This window comes from Nerophis lumbriciformis, linkage group LG05, assembly GCF_033978685.3.
Source record: "Nerophis lumbriciformis linkage group LG05, RoL_Nlum_v2.1, whole genome shotgun sequence".
NCBI classification, from domain to species: Eukaryota; Metazoa; Chordata; class Actinopteri; order Syngnathiformes; family Syngnathidae; genus Nerophis; species Nerophis lumbriciformis.
Window position 1 is genome coordinate 30239870 of NC_084552.2, and position 14118 is coordinate 30253987.

General features: G+C 42.1%; 1 protein-coding gene across 1 annotated transcript in view; it reads right to left on the bottom strand.

Annotated features, from left to right (window-relative positions):
• Positions 1 to 12484, bottom strand: part of kcnip4a (potassium voltage-gated channel interacting protein 4a) — a 127860-nt gene extending 115376 nt beyond the window's left edge. Inside the window, exon 1 of the mRNA XM_061960929.1 lies at positions 12157 to 12484. Within this exon, the coding sequence (XP_061816913.1) occupies positions 12157 to 12241 (85 nt within the window). The 5' untranslated portion in view covers positions 12242 to 12484. The remainder of the gene's footprint in view (positions 1 to 12156) is intronic.
• Positions 12485 to 14118: the final 1634 nt, after the last annotated feature.

Sequence of the window (14118 nt, forward strand, 5' to 3'; positions counted from 1 at the left end):
AAAGAAGAGGACATAAATGGACTGGAGTGCAGTCTTTAATTACATCAATAGCGAGGGTGACATCTCTTTGACAAGCTCATCACGGCCTAATTATTCATCTCACATGTAATGATGGATTAAAAAACCTAGGGCGTGTGAGGGAGTTAAGGAGGACACGACTGAAGGCTTAACTTTCCACCTCTCTGCGACAAAAGCAGATCGTCTTACAGCACTTGAACGTGTGTCAACAAACTGTCAATTAAGCAAAAAGCATTCAGGAGAGGAGCGCTCCTGCCAAAAAAACAAAACAACAAACCAAAGATCGTCTATTTAAAAATATTGTATATTTTTATGCAAGTTTTGAACAGAGCTCGCGTGTCGGTCTGATGTTATTCAATGGCTAACGTCAACATTCCTGCTTTGCTTTAAGAAACATGTACTGCTGTTCATCTATCCATCCATTTATTCCTAGTTTATTGTGCATTTTAAATCCAGAATTACTTACTACAGCTTTACTGTTGCAGTTACAGTAGTAAATCCATGCATTAATTTAACGTACGGAAGACAGGCGACGTCTTCATCTCATCCATCACTTCCAGTCCAATGCTTTCACTCACATTTGGACCAATTAATTATTCTGCCAATACTAATGCTGCCAAGATGGAGCGTGGCGATAAGGCAATCTCCATTCTCACACTTATATTCCGCCAATATATAATACAATAATATTCTCCCTGCGCATCTCTCAACTTGCAGCATATCATTTGTTTCTTTTAGACATGACGGATAAAAGTTTGACGGACTCTCCCCTGTGTAAACAAATGTATAATGTGTAGTGTAATGTATAGTTAGGGGCTGGGAACTATCCACTTGTGGTGTCACATGGTGACATCACAGGGGGCCTCCTACAGTATCAGGTCATGTTCCGCCTGTACAGTACTCCATTGACAAACACTGAATATTTGATACTCGCATCCACCTGGACTGGCGTCATGCATGAAAGTCACCATTCACACTTTGGAAAACTTCACTTTGGCCAACAAGGATTTGTTCTGCATATCTATATCCATCCATACATACATACACACACACACACACACACACACACACACACACACACACACACACACACACAACCCAAAACCAGTGAAGTCCATCTACGGTCCGTAATATCAAAAGGTTCAGAGAATCTGGAGAAATCACTGCACGTAAGCGGCTAAGCCCGTGACCTTTGATCCCTCAGGCAGTACTGCATCAAAAAGCGACAGTGTGTAAAGGACATCACCACGTGGGCTCAGGAACACTTCAGAAAACCACTGTCAGTAACTACAGTTGGTCGCTACATATGTAACAGCAAGTTAAAACTCTACTATGCAAAGCCAAAGCCATTTATCAACAACACCCAGAAACGCCGCCGGCTTCGCTGGGCCCGAGCTCATCTAAGATGGACGGATGTGAAGTTGAAAAGTGTTCTGTGGTTTGACGAGTCCACATTTCAAATTGTTTTTGGAAACTGTGGATGTCGTGCCCTCCGGACCAAAGAGGAAAAGAACCATCCTGATTGTTGTAGGTGCAAAGTTCAAAAGCCAGCATCTGTGATGGTATGGGGGTGTATTAGTGCCCAAGGCATGGGCAACTTATACATCTGTGAAGGCACCATTAATGCTGAAAGGTACATACAGGTTTTGGAGCAACATATGTTGCCATCCAAGCAACGTTATCATGGGCGCCCCTGCTTATTTCAGCAAGAAAATGCCAAGCCACGTGGTAAAAAGGCCCCTGTGCCAACTTTTTTGCCATGTGTTGCTGCCATTAAATTTTAAGTTAATGATCTGCAAAAAAAAATTAAGTTTCTCAGTTCGAACATTAAATATCTCGTCTTTGCAGTGTATTTAATTGAATACAAGTTGAAAATGATTTGTAGATCAGTGTATTCTGTTTTTATTTACGATTTACACAACGTGCCAACTTCACTGGTTTTGGGTTTTGTATTTTGACATGACATATTGACATGACATGTAATCAATAAATTAAATTTAATAATCGGCTAATACTAGTGACAGCACATAGCTAGACAAGCTTAAATCTCCCGCTAACATTTCAGGCGCACACAGGATGTGGACAATGACGGACTTGATGTGAAAAATGAAGAGACTGTTTTAGTGCAGTGCTGTGTTGGCTCTGCGATGAGGTGGCGACTTGTCCAAGGTGTACCTCGCCTTCCTCCCGAGTGCAGCTGAGATAGGCTCCAGCACCCCCGTGACCTCAAGACGAACAAGTAGGAAAATATGTGTTTCCCGGGGAACATACTATATCATGCTGTATCATGCTTCAAGCACAGCTTCAAAAAGCTGTGCACTACAAAATGTGGTTGATGAAGCCATTAATCCTGAATTCCTCATTTTGATAAAAAACTTTTTTCTTTTGTTGGTTGAAGTGACTTTTGGGCAACACGGTGGAATAGTGGTTAGTGCTCGTGCCTTACAATAAGAAGGTCGATTACAGGGTTAGATTTCTGGGCTCTGGGTCTTTTTGTGCAGAGTTTGCATGTTCTCCCCTGCGTGGGTTCCCTGCGGGAACTCCGGCTTCCTCCCACCTCCAAAGACATGCACCTGGGAATAGGCTGATTGGCAACACTAAATTGGCCCTAGTGTGTGAATGTGACTGGGAATGTCTGTGTTGGCCCTGTGATGATTGTCCAGGGTGTGTACCTCACCTTCCGCCCAAGTGCAGCTGGTATAGGCTACAGCAACCCTGAGAGGGTTCAAGCCCAGAATACTATATATCAGAAATAGTCTGATATGTGAAGTTAAATATTTTGAGAGGAATATGTAGACCTACGTTGACACAGGGGATGTTGAGGTACTATCGCTAGTCTGATCATTACTAGTGGACGCAGAAAATACACCTGTAATACTCGCCTGCTGACCAGCAATAACAGCCTTCATCTTTTTCTTCAGTGGCATGTTTGTGTTCTCCTTTCCCTGCTTATTTCCTTGTTGACAAGGGAAACTAAAAATGGTGATGTACCATGTTGTAATTGTATGCATGTTCGAAATAAACCATAAACCACCATTACATCTCGTATGCGCAGAGGCTGCACACGTCTGGCGCTCACCTTCCACGGAAGAACTATAAATCAAGCAAGATGCCGTCAGAGGGGGACGCAAGTTATGTGACGCGAAAGTATATTCCAGTCTTTAGTGTAACAAAAGTTATCGCTATTCAAAGTATTGAAACATTCCAAGGAATAAAAGGCACGGATAGATTCCCAGTGTTGTTCAGAAAACTGCAGCGTTCCGGTCCAACAAGTTCAGAACCGGTGTCTTGTATTTTCCCCGCAAGTCTCAAACAATCTTTAACCCTCACAACACACCTCACTTCCCATCCATGTCTCTAAAGTTCAGTGGTGGGCCGTGTGTTTCCCACCTAGGCCTTCAGTGATGTCCTGTGTCCAATGATTACCTCTCAAAATACCATCATTTATGTCACCACATGACCATTGCTGGAGAAATACTATACAGAAACACATTTACTGGGCATTGGATTACCATCAACAGTGTACAAAACGGGTTATTTTCTGGCGCATTTAAAAATCAATAAACCCGCATCAGCAATTAAAACATTTCTTATGTGGTACTGTCAAAATGTTTAATTGCAAAAAACTTATTAAACGTGAAAAAATAAAGACATAAAATATCTGGGGCCGTATTTATCAAGCGTCTTAGAATTACTCCTATGAAGTCTGCTAAGAGTTGACGTATGAGTAAAGAAATTATTCGCTGAAAGCTGCACTTAAAAGTTAGTTATCGAGCGTCTTACTCACACTTTCAGCAAAGCGTAGGACTGAATCTTAAGTGTCACACTCAGAGCTGAATTACGACATTACTATGTGCCGTAAACAGAATTGTAGGTGACGTCATTTCTGTGTCCATAAAAATGACCAATCACGGAAGGGAATCCCTTGTCTAAGAATAAAGAAATATCTTAGAAATATTTAAGTGGACAATGGGAGTGTATATTTTGACAATAAACTACAAAATAATACAAAACAAACAAACAATATTGGCAATGAATCAAAAATAAATGTTTCCTTTTCTTTCCAATTCATTTTCCCAGTGGCGAGATATCGAAGCATTGTGATGACCTTTAGTTCTGCTGTGAAAGCTCTGCTGCGTGATGTTGCTGATGAGACGACGCCCCTTATTAAATCTGTGACAAAAATAATACCCGCTCTGTCTAAACGATACCGTTTGATCAGCTGCTCGTCATCAAACAAAGCCAGGACATCCTTCCGCTCCCTGAACGTTCGCGAACATCTCACTCGCCTCAGTGCCATCCCCCGCTGGCAACTCCTAACCACTTAGGACACCTCTGAAGGTCTCTTAAATATCGTAGAGAGTAGGAGTGATTTTTAGACTTAAGAAAGTTGATAAATAGCTTTTATTCTTAAGTTTGAGAGTAGGACTAAATTTCGCAAATTCTCAGGACTTAGGTGTAAACTTTAAGACGCTTGATAAATACGGCCCCTGATCTCACAATTTGTAGAACCCATTCGAGCTTCCGGGGTTGGCCGACATGGTCTCACAAGATGTAGTTTCTCTTTAAATATCCTTGAAAATGGCCTTGCAAATATATGTGTTGTCTTGTCTAATCATAAAAGATGAAGACGAGGCGTGTTGGCTGAGTTCTTAAAGTTTACTCCACACTCCGGCATGTCTACATTCAACAACCTAAGCGGGGCTACTGTGCATGCTCTTCAGTACTGTGGCATGCTGGGTAATGGAGTTCTTATGTTAGTAACCACATAACATCACAATATATATCTGCTTTAGGCCAGCTAGAACGCCCTACTGACAACTCGTGATCTGTTTGGCTATCGCAACAGTATTACTGTATGTCCCTGTTTGCTTACAGTGTACAGACGCCCTGCATTGTTGATTCTGAAGGCCTCGGGCAGATTTGGTACAGCATGGCAACATAAGCTAGCTGAATTCTGATTGGACAAAAACTCTATAACCTAAAAACAACAGCGCTGGAAGGAGCATAATATGACATGAAGAGAACACGAATAATATTAGATACTTAGGGAAAGTAAATAAAAAAATACTTTTATTTTTAATTATGATCATGATTTCTGGTTATGTTAGGCCAGCAGAGAAGTGAAGTGAAGTGAAGTGAATTATATTTATATAGCGCTTTTCTCTAGTGACCTAAAGCGCTTTACATAGTGAAACCCAATATCTAAGTTACATTTAAACCAGTGTGGGTGGCACTGGGAGCAGGTGGGTAAAGTGTCTTGCCCAAGGACACAACAGCAGTGACTAAGATGGCGGAAGCGGGGATCGAACCTGCAACCCTCAAGTTGCTGACACGGCCGCTCTACCAACCGAGCTATACCGCCCCACGAAGGCCTTGCTGGCCCTGACGGCCCACCACTGCTAAGGTACCACCCCCCAGTCAAAGCCATTGTAGCCAATCGCTACACCGCCAACAAAGTATGTATACTCATTTCATTTCAGCACGTCCCCGAAACGTTAAAACACAACCAACATAAATGAGCACAACATTTACCAGTAGAAACGTTTATTTACTATCAAGTTCCTATCTTTAGGTTGTTGAAACAAAATCCGCAGTGACTTGCTAGTTGTTCTGCTAGCAGCTAAGCGAGCACGTCGCGCGAGCAGCGATGCGGTGTATATGTGATCACGTTAATGTTGTGTCGTTCGCGAACGATTCGTTCGAACGAACAAATCTTTTGAGTGATCGTACTGAACCGAATCACTTCATGAACTGATTCGTTCCTTTCTCAGTTCAGTTGAGCTCCGCCGCGACCATGCCGGTATGAGTGGAACTGGCGCATTCTGTGACTCACTGAACCCTCGACGTCGGCGAACGACGCAGCCAGCTACTCATCATGGGGGCGGGGGGAGGGACTGAGCGAACGATTCGTTCACCGCGGATTAACGACATGAATCACTCAGTGAACGACAGAATCAGGACTCGCGAACCTACTGACACAGAGAACTGACTGTGTCGCGGAGGAGGACGTCACATTGAGGCTCTCGTTCAGTCACTGTGCGCGTCGTTCATTGGGTGCTGAGGGCTTGTGTCGTTCGCGAACTGACACACACCGAAATCTGCCGCTGGCGAAGCTGTTACTGACTGTCTCATGATTCGCCGACCTGCACACAGAACTGCTGCTGCAGAAGTGATTCAGGTTCACGTACTGAACTGTGCTGACTGTGGCGCTGTGTCAGTCACTCACTGCCTGGTGTACTGCATGCACAGAGCTGTGTAGGGACTCGCGTTCACCCTATTTGCTGCTTCTCCCGCGAATGTATGCACTGTACTGTACTACGCACTCTCCCGGATAAATATGCATCGTTTTTGCTCAGGTAAGGTTGCATTTCATGATTCAACTTTGTGTCTACTCGGGTTGTACAGTACACCGGTATTAGTATAGTAGCGCGATACTAAGGAATCATATTCGGTATTATACCAGCTCTAAAAAGTACCGGTCCCGCACCCCCCGTCGTCATCACGTCATGTCATTGCTTGTTTACGAGCAGAGGAGCATGTTCGGCAACGCACAATCACGGAGTACTTACAAGCAGACAGTGTGTAGACAGAAAAGAGAGAACGGACACATTTTGGTTTAAACACTAATGGTAAAGGTGAAGCTATAACACTGAAACACCCTCAGGAAGAGGTGCTTTAAGACATGGTGAGCTAGCTAGTCCATCCGCAGTCTGCAGTGTTTTAGCTACTTCTAAATCACTAATCCTCACCTCCATGGCGACAAATAAAGTACGTTTCTTACAAGTATCATCCCTGCAGGACGAGGAATAGCTAAAAATGCTTCACTACACACCGTAGCTCACCGGCGTCAAATTGTAAACAAACGCCATTGGTGGATCTACACCAAACATCCACTGTAATGATACCAAGTACAGGAGCGTATCTAGTCGATACTACTATGATTACGTCATTATTTTTTGGCATAACATCTTTCGTTTTAAAAAAATTGATATTATATGTTTATAAACCCAGGAAATATGTCCCTGGACACATGAGGACTTTAAATATGACCAATGTATGATCCTGTAACTATTTGGTATCGGATTAATACCCAAATGTGTGGTATCATCAAAAACTAATGTAAAGCATCCAAACAACAGAAGAATAAATGATTAAATTTTAACAGAAGTGTAGAAAGAACATGTTAAGAGAAAGTAAGCAGATATTAACAGTAAATGAACAAGTAGATTAATAATTAATTTTCTACCACTTGTCCTTAATAATGTTGACAAAATAATAGAATGGAAAATAAAATGTTACTGCATATGTCAGCAGACTAAATTAGAAGCCTTTGTTTGCTTACTTACTAATAAAAGACAAGTTGTCTTATATGTTCACCATTTTATTTGAGGACAAACTTGCAATAAGAAACATATGTTTAATGTACCCTAAGACTTTTTGTTAACATAAAGCCAATTTTGTGGTCCCCTTTATTTAGAAAAGTATCGAAAAGTAACGAAAAGTATCGAAATACATTTTGGTACGGGTACCAAAATATTGATACCGGGACAACACTAGCGTCCACTGATGTTTGTTGTTGCTGTTGCAACAACAGTACATGTTTTTTCCCCGTCTGTATCAGAATATAACTATAGATGTCAACATTGTGTATGTGCTGAAAGCCTCATTTAATGATTGTTGCCTTTGATAAAAGCTTAACTCTTTTAGGTTTTGCTGACATTTGCTTTCTTTAATTCAGACTCGCCGAGTTGGTGCTTTACGAAACACTCGTAGCAAACATGTGTTTAAGAAATACTAATAATATCAAGATAATACTTCAATGGAAAATAATTAACGTTAAGTATATCAAACCTTTACAAAGTGATCACCGCAAACTCATGCATTCTTTTACTCTTCTCCCTTGGACTGTAGTGTGAGTTGCAGGCTTTTCTCGTCGTCGTTTCCTAAAATCTTGCACACTTCTGCCCTTTTTGATGACCTCTCGAGGAACTCTGAAGAAACGTTTATCCTTTTTGTGATTTGAACGATACGTACAGCCAAAAACAACACTAGCATAGGGCATTGTTTCTTTGAGAAAGGCTAAGTGGCGTTGAGTACCTATTGAGAATAGAGCTAGCTTGACCACCACGCATCTTTAATGGACGAGACGTGACGTCAGTAACATCCAAGCAGTCTGTCTTCTCTTTAGTCTCATCGGCCCAATGCACATGTACCGTATTTTCCGGACGATAGGGCGCACCGGATTATAAGGCGCACTGCCGATGAGCGGGTCTAGTCAGGTCTATTTTCATACAAAAGGCGCCCCAGATTATAGGGCGCATTAAAGGGGTCATATTATAATTTTTTACTAAATGTAAAACACTTTCTTGTGGTCTACATAACGTGAAATGGTGGTTCTTTGGTCAAAATATTGCATGGATTATATTTTACAGATCATCTTCAAGCCGCTTTCTGACAGTCGCTTCCGGATGCGCAGTTTTGTGGGCGGTCTTATTTACGTGACTCAACTCCGGCAGCGTCTTCTCCCCGTCATCTTTGTTGTAGTGTGTAGCGTGCAAGGACGGGCGTGGAAGAAGAGTTAACTGTTTTAATGACATTCAGACTTTACTTAAATCAATAACGGAGCAGTATCTCCTCATCCGTGGCTCACTAGTGCAACAACGCCGGAAACGTGTCCTGTGAAAAAACGTCCGACCTGAACTCTCTAATAACTAAAGTTCTATGGGCGAATAATGTAAACTCACTACATTGGTATGTTTTAGCGCTTTCATGGCGAGTTTACTGACAGACATAAGTTAGAACTTTACGCTACTTTATTCTAAAAATGGCAACAGTGGAGGATGAATGTCCCATAACAAGGTAGAGGAAAAGAAAAAGCTTAGACGACAAAGGTGGACGCGCACAATTTTTCCGGACTTATGCAGATCCCAAATACAGATCAGCAGGTACCAGAAGGTAAGAAAAGTTGCTTTTGCATAATATTGCAAAACAAAACACCATATAATGTCTTACCTTATAAACCCACCATAATAATACTCGTATGTTGAAGCACAGTACAATCCATCAAGCGGTGCGGCTTCATAGCTTACCAAAGTCATACTAAAACATTTTTATAGATTTATGAGTGCCGTGTATCTATATTTTCAATGCAACATAACATTTCGGTGGTGTTTACTTGAGTCCTATTGCAGTCTACACGTATCTCTTATGTTTGACTGCCATCTACCAGTCATACTTATTACACCATGTACCAAATAAAATAGCTTTGAAGTCGGTAAGCACAACCAGAATTATTCTGTACATTAGGCGCACCGGGTTATAAGGCGCACTGTCGAGTTTTGAGAAAATGAAAGGTTTTAAGTGCGCCTTATAGTCTGAAAAATACAGTATATAATCGGAACTACACGAGTGTATGTATGTATGTATGTATGTATATAGACCCTTTTACCTTTAAATGGAGTCATGTGGATTATACAAGGGTGTTTTTGTTTGCCTAAAAGTGACCCCTGATAAAAGACTGTAGAGCATCCATCCATTTTCTACTGCTTGTCCCGTTCGGGGTCACGGGGGTGCTGGAGCCTCTCACAGCTGCATTCAGGCGAAAGGCGGGGTACACCCTGGACAAGTCGCCACCTCATCACAGGGCCAACACAGATAGACAGACAACATTCACACTCACATTCACACACTAGGGCCAATTTAGTGTTGCCAATTAACCTATCCCCAGGTGCATGTCTTTGGAGGAAGCCGGAGTACCCGGAGTGAACCCACGCAGTCACGGGGAGAACATGCAAACTCCACGCAGAAAGATCCCAAGGGCAGGATCGAACCCAGAACCTTTGTATTGTGAGGCAGACGCACTAACCCCCGAGCACAGTTCCTCAAATGGCGGCCTGTGGGCCAAATGACTCGTGAAGGACATTACCAACCAGCCCACGAGTTCGGTTCGAAAATTGGGAGTGACTCAGATCTAGGCCGGGCGATATATAGAGTTTGTAAGATATATTGATATATTTTTAAACAAGATATGAATTAATAAAATATCGTAATATCGATATAATTTATTTCACGTTAAAATGACCAAACACCGCTTATTTGTTGTGTTCCTTGTTCTCCCCCGCTCCCCCTCCATGGGCGACTAAACCCCTCCCCTTCCTCCTTCCAAGACGTGCTTGCACTTATAAGAACATCCATGATTGGTTGGTTGTTTACTATGATGAGTCACGATTGGTTGAGATTAGGCCAATCATGGAACCAGGAAGGGAAATCACTACAGACATCCCAAATGACAACGAGAGAGTCGTAGAAGAGAAGAGGGAATTTTCAAGCGGGCGATTTATAAATTAAAAAAACTAGTGGAAGATGGCACAGGGATTCTCTTCTTTAGATTTTTCTTTTAGCGATGTAGACCACGTCCAGGAAACCCACAATGCATCTACTTGGCCACATTTGGACAAATGTATGAGTCTAGATCAGGGGTCGGCAACCCAAAATGTTGAAAGAGCCATATTGGACCAAAAATACAAAAACAAATCTGTCTGGAGCCGCAAAAAAATGAAAAGCCACATTACATACAGATAGTGTGTCATGAGATATAAATTGAATTAAGAGGACTTAAAGGAAAATAATGAGCTCAAATATACCTACAAACGAGGCATAATGATGCAATATGTACATATAGCTAGCCTAAATAGCATGTTAGCATCGATTAGCTTGCAGTCATGCAGTGACCACATATGTCTGATTAGCACTCCACACAAGTCAATAACATCAACAAAACTCACCTTTGTGCATTCATGCACAACGTTAAAAGTTTGGTGGACAAAATGAGACAGAAAAAGAAGTGGCATAAAACACGTCCTAGAAAGTCCGAGAAAGTTATACATGTAAACAAAATACGGTGAGTTCAAGGACCGCCAAAATTACTAGGACAAAACCGCGCTCGCCAAATACTCGAATCAGTGAAACATGTTTAATATAAGCAGTGGGATTTATAACAATTAGGGAGGTTTGTGTCATCTTTGGCCTCCTACAGAAACCATATTAAAACAAAAAATATATTTTTTTCCCCTCATCTTTTTCCATTTTTCATACATCTTTGAAAAAGCTCCAGGGAGCCAGTAGGGCGGCGCTAAAGAGCCGCATGCGGCTCTAGAGCCGCGGGTTGCCGACCCCTGGTCTAGATAAAACATTCATTTGAATTGTTTACCATGTAAGACCAAATCAAAACTGTTCTCCAGTTGCCAAGCCGGGCATATTTCGCACGAGAAATGCTGCCAAAAATGTATGCCGAAGTGAGGAAGACCATAGATAGATCATTTTATTTATGTGATGTAATTCTGTGCTATTTAAACAGTTTATTTTCTGTGCTGTTAATACCCATCTTGACTAACTGGGTTAAAAAAAAGTGTTTACAGTACAGTTGTCATTCACTTCAATTTCACTGAATCTCGCTCAAAAATGAATATCTTTATATGTATACTTTCACCGGAAAATATATTGAGATATATACCGAATATCGAGTTTAAGGACAAATATCGAGATATACTTATTGGCAGGGGCGCCGCTAGGGATTTTGGGCCCCATGAAAAAATCTTCCCAGGGCCCCCAAAACAGTGTCATTATTTTTTCTGTATTATAATTTCATCATCATTAGGGGCCTCTCTGGGCCCCCTCTATCATGGGCCCCTAGAATCCGTCTCCTTTACCCCCCCTTTTCGGCGCCCCTGCTTATTGGTCCATATCGCCCTGCCCTACTCAGATCTAATAGCCAGGATCTTTGTCTTGTGGTTTTTGCAGTAGTTGAGTTCTCGTGTCATGTGAAGGATCTTTGCCCCCTATTGAAAGAATCACTAATTAAAGTTATTTTAAAAAGGTGAGAGCGCTCTTCTGTTTTTGGAAACCTACTGCAAATAAAACTGGTCAACGTGTCAAGAGCTCTGCCGTAATTTGGAATGCATTTCAAAAATGTTAGGCCGTGCCAAAGTTCTGAAAGGAACTGTCGGGCCGGTCTGATGTCGTCCACTGCACACATTCGGGTCACCAGTTCACTGCCACTGCTCTGCAGCAACATTCTCTCATTGTTTTCAAGTCAGTTTTTTGGCTGAATTAAAGTCACCGAGAAGGAGGTCTTACCAGTGTTCAGCGAGCCGGTGACAAGACGGAACATGTACTGGGCGAACTTGAAAATCTCCCGCTTGCACCTTTTCCTGCAGCTCATCTTGACCTGCGCGGAGAGTCGACAAAGTCCCGTTTGCTCCTGCTGCGGCGCAGTCAGCGGATCGTGAGTGAGTGGCTCCAGCGTAAAGCTTTGTATCCTTCTGAGCGGGGAAACTTTTCCTTCTTCCCTTGCTACCTCGCGTCCTTCTGTCCTAGCCTCTCTCTCTCTCCTCCCGGACTCAACCTCACGCTTGCACACTTAGGCTGGTAGTGAGCGCTCCTCTTGCTCTACTTGTCACCATCTGTGGATGTTTTACCATCACTGCTGACTGTTGCCGTGGAGGTGTGGCCTGATGGCCAAAGAGGAGGAGAAGGAGGAGAGAGATGAACAGTAAATGCAGAGGAGGAACAAAAGAAGGATGATTATTAAAGTGCTGCAGAAGTGGAAAACAATGGGAGATAATTACCATGGAGCAAACTGGTGGCACAATGTGAATGACATCACACTTGGGACTGACTAGTATTTCTTGCTGAAGATTCCCAAAAACACCACAGCACTCCTTCCTTTAGGATCTTTGATTGTTTGTTGCGTTGCGCTTCTATCTCGTCAGTAAGGCCAATCAAAAGTCAATCACGCTAAACAAATGAAATCCCCATGTTGCTATGGCACTGCTTTCTTAATTGCTTTTAATCAGAAGATCCTTCACTTACAAGCTGTTGAGTCATTAGGACAACACATTGGAGGATATAACAAAGATATTAAGCTTTATGTGTTATTATTTGAGCGAGCTAAAAGACAGCCGCACTGCAGCAAAATGGAATCTGACACAAAGCAGATTTATTTTTCAATCCGTGTGATTCCTGCTGTGGTGTTTGTCTTATGGCAAAGCTCCATGATGATTTTTGCTTTAATTGTGTATGGGCCCTAAGCCCAGACTTTCCATTTGAAAATGAATGTTTCTTTCATTTCAGCCAAAGAAAGGCTTTTAAAAATCAGACATAATGCTGCTTTCTACTATCTCAGCAGAGTGTCCTGTTGCTGGTTTAATATTCCTGTGAGCCACCGGTGAGTGATGATGCTAAGCTGCTAATATTTGCAGCGTGCATCACAGCTTTTTAAATCAGGGCTTGATTATTGACATGCTTGTTTTATGTGCTGTGAGCCACCTCTAATCAGCTCTATTAAAAGAGGCATTTAATTGTTGCTGCTTTTACATTACTTGCTAAGACACCCAATACAACATTTATCTGCAATTATATTTTAGTGCCAAGTTAACAAAAGTGAATAATAAATTAGAACTGTCACAACATTAGCCATGTGTGCAATATTTGAGTTTACACATACAGTACATGCCATCATATCTTTGCTATATTGGCATGCAGAGGAAGTCATTCGATTAAATCATACGTTTTGTGTTTTTGTTACCGTACACACGTCCCTTTAACTTCTCTACATCCCTCCTCGTAAACATACGTCAGGTTGAGTGTGGACTTTACATTGACTTTTACAGAATTTCCATATATTTGGGTAGATTGATATGCTAATGATTATCCGATACCAATGCCAAATCAGTATTTTTGTAAGCAGGTCCCAAACCGGTACTTTAAAAACATACACATTTTGTCCAAAACCTAACATTTTATTGGATTTTGTGACATGCAAGTTAAGCAGAAAGGCAAGTTAAAACTCCAGTATTATTAACGTTAGTACAAGGGTTAGTGTGTGTGCCTCACAGTACGAAGGTCCTGGGTTCGATCCTGGGCTCGGGATCTTTCTGTGTGGAGTTTGCATGTTCTCCCTGTGACTGCCTGGGTTCCCTCCGGGTACTCCGGCTTTAGGTTGATTGGCAACACTAGATGGGCCCTAGTGTGTGAATGTGAGTGTGAATGTTGTCTGTCTATCTGTGTTGGCCCTGTGATGAGGTGGCGACTTGTCCA